General features: G+C 41.6%; 1 protein-coding gene and 1 pseudogene across 1 annotated transcript in view; one reads left to right on the plus strand and one right to left on the minus strand.

Annotated features, from left to right (window-relative positions):
• Nucleotides 1-669: 669 nt before the first annotated feature.
• Nucleotides 670-1,160, minus strand: LOC102752328 (annotated as a pseudogene).
• Nucleotides 1,159-1,896, plus strand: part of RUBCN (RUN and cysteine rich domain containing beclin 1 interacting protein) — a 29,983-nt gene continuing 29,245 nt past the window's right edge. Inside the window, 1 exon segment of the mRNA XM_015571306.1 lies at nt 1,159-1,164. Within this exon segment, the coding sequence (XP_015426792.1) occupies nt 1,159-1,164 (6 nt within the window).

A 1,896-nucleotide genomic window follows, 5' to 3' on the forward strand; every position in this document is an offset into this window, starting at 1 on the left:
GGGGTCTTTCAGTCCACAGGCTGATGCTCTATCCACTGAGCCAAACCGGTTTCGGCTAGGGTTCACTCTTAAACAGTCTATGGTTTGGACAAATTTTTAATGACATGTCACTACCCTTTTAGTGGCATATGGAGTAGTTTCACTGCCCGAAAAGTCCTCTGTGTTTCACCTATTCATCCTCTCCATCCTACCCCCACTCCAAAACCTGGTAGCCACTGTCTTTTTACTGTTTCCATAGTGTTTTGCCTTTTCTAGAATGTCATATAGTTGAAATTATAAGGTAGGTAGCCTTTTCAGATCGAATTCTTTCATTTAGTAACATGCATTTAAATTTCCTCCACGTCTTTTTGTGGCATGATAGCTCATTTCTTTTTAGTGCTGAATAACATTTCATTGTCTGAATGTACCACTATTTGTCTATTTATTTGCCTTTCAACTATTTAACACTTATTACACACACAGACACTTTACCAACAGGTATCATTCTCACTGTATAAATGGAAAGTTCAAGTCGGGTAAAGGCCCCAAGGCCTCTAAGTGTTGGTGCTATCTCTTGCATGCTTTCTTCCCCGGACCTTGATACTCTAACTGTTAGAACCTGTTAGGGAGGTTTTTGAAGTAAAGGTAGGGAAGTAGAGATGCCAAAGGACCTACACTCAGTCCAGAAGACAAAAGCACTTGTGGACATTTTAATGAACTTCCCTCCCTGTAGCTTCAAGCTACCAGGACACAGGCCCCACCAACACCCTTCGTCTTCTCCTCAGCTCTTCTGCGGAAGAACTTGGCCGTCACACTGACAGGCTGCTTTGGGAGCTTTCCCTTCCCCAGAACTCTGTAGGAGCCGATCGCACCACATCAATGATGGGAGCAACTCCAATTTTGCTTTTGGCAGCACTCACCCGTGTCTGCTCACTGACCAGGGTCCACAGTTTATCAAGGTTGACAGTTGGGCAGAAGCTCCGGTTCCTCTTTAAGTGCTAATGCCTCATACCAATTTTCCCAAAGTCACCTGGGTGATATTTGTCGAAGTTGATCCTGTGATGATGCAAGCCACCAGCATTACCGCGGCTCCCCCCATACTTCCTGTGCATGCCGATGCCGCTGTGGCCGTGGCTCATGTGGCCCTGAAGTTTTCGGGTCTTCCTGAGTCTGGATGGCATGTCGGTGGCTGAGATGCAAGAGCACCACCGTTTATTCATCCATTGCTTACTGAGGGACATTTCTATTGCTTCCAGGTTATAATAATTATGAATACATCTGCTGTAAACATCTGTGAGTAGGTTTGTATGTGGACATAAGTTTTCAGCTCCTTTGGGTAAATAACAAGGAGCGTGATCACTGGACCATATGGTAAGAGTACATTTAGTTTTGCAAGAAACTACCAAACTGTGTTCCAGAGTGGCTTTAACATTTTGCATTGCTACCAGCTGTGAATAAGGGTTCCTTTTGCTTTAAATCCTTGCCAGCATGTGATGTTGGCATTGACCTGGGTTTTGATCATTCTAGTAGGTATATATTAGTATCGTATTGTTTTAATTTATATTTCCCTGATGACATGTGATGTAGTGTATCTTTTCATGTGTTTATTTACCATGTGCATATTTTCTTTGGTGAGGTGTCTGTTAAGGTCTTTGGCCCATTTTTAAAATCAAATGATTTGTTTTCTTATTGTTGAATGGTGGAGAGATAAGGGTAGAAAACAGATTATTTTCATTATATAACCTTCGATGTCATATGTACGAATTACTTGTTCAAAAGAACAGTTACAATAATTTTAAACAGCTATCGTTTAGAACGGTGAACATGTATATGTATTCCTTTTATTGCTGCTGAGAACTTCTGTTGAGACAAAGGAAGTTTGTGCTTTTATCTCTCTGTTTGATTTTCAACATTAGA

Source organism: Myotis davidii, unplaced genomic scaffold (genome assembly GCF_000327345.1).
Source record: "Myotis davidii unplaced genomic scaffold, ASM32734v1 scaffold9, whole genome shotgun sequence".
NCBI classification, from domain to species: Eukaryota; Metazoa; Chordata; class Mammalia; order Chiroptera; family Vespertilionidae; genus Myotis; species Myotis davidii.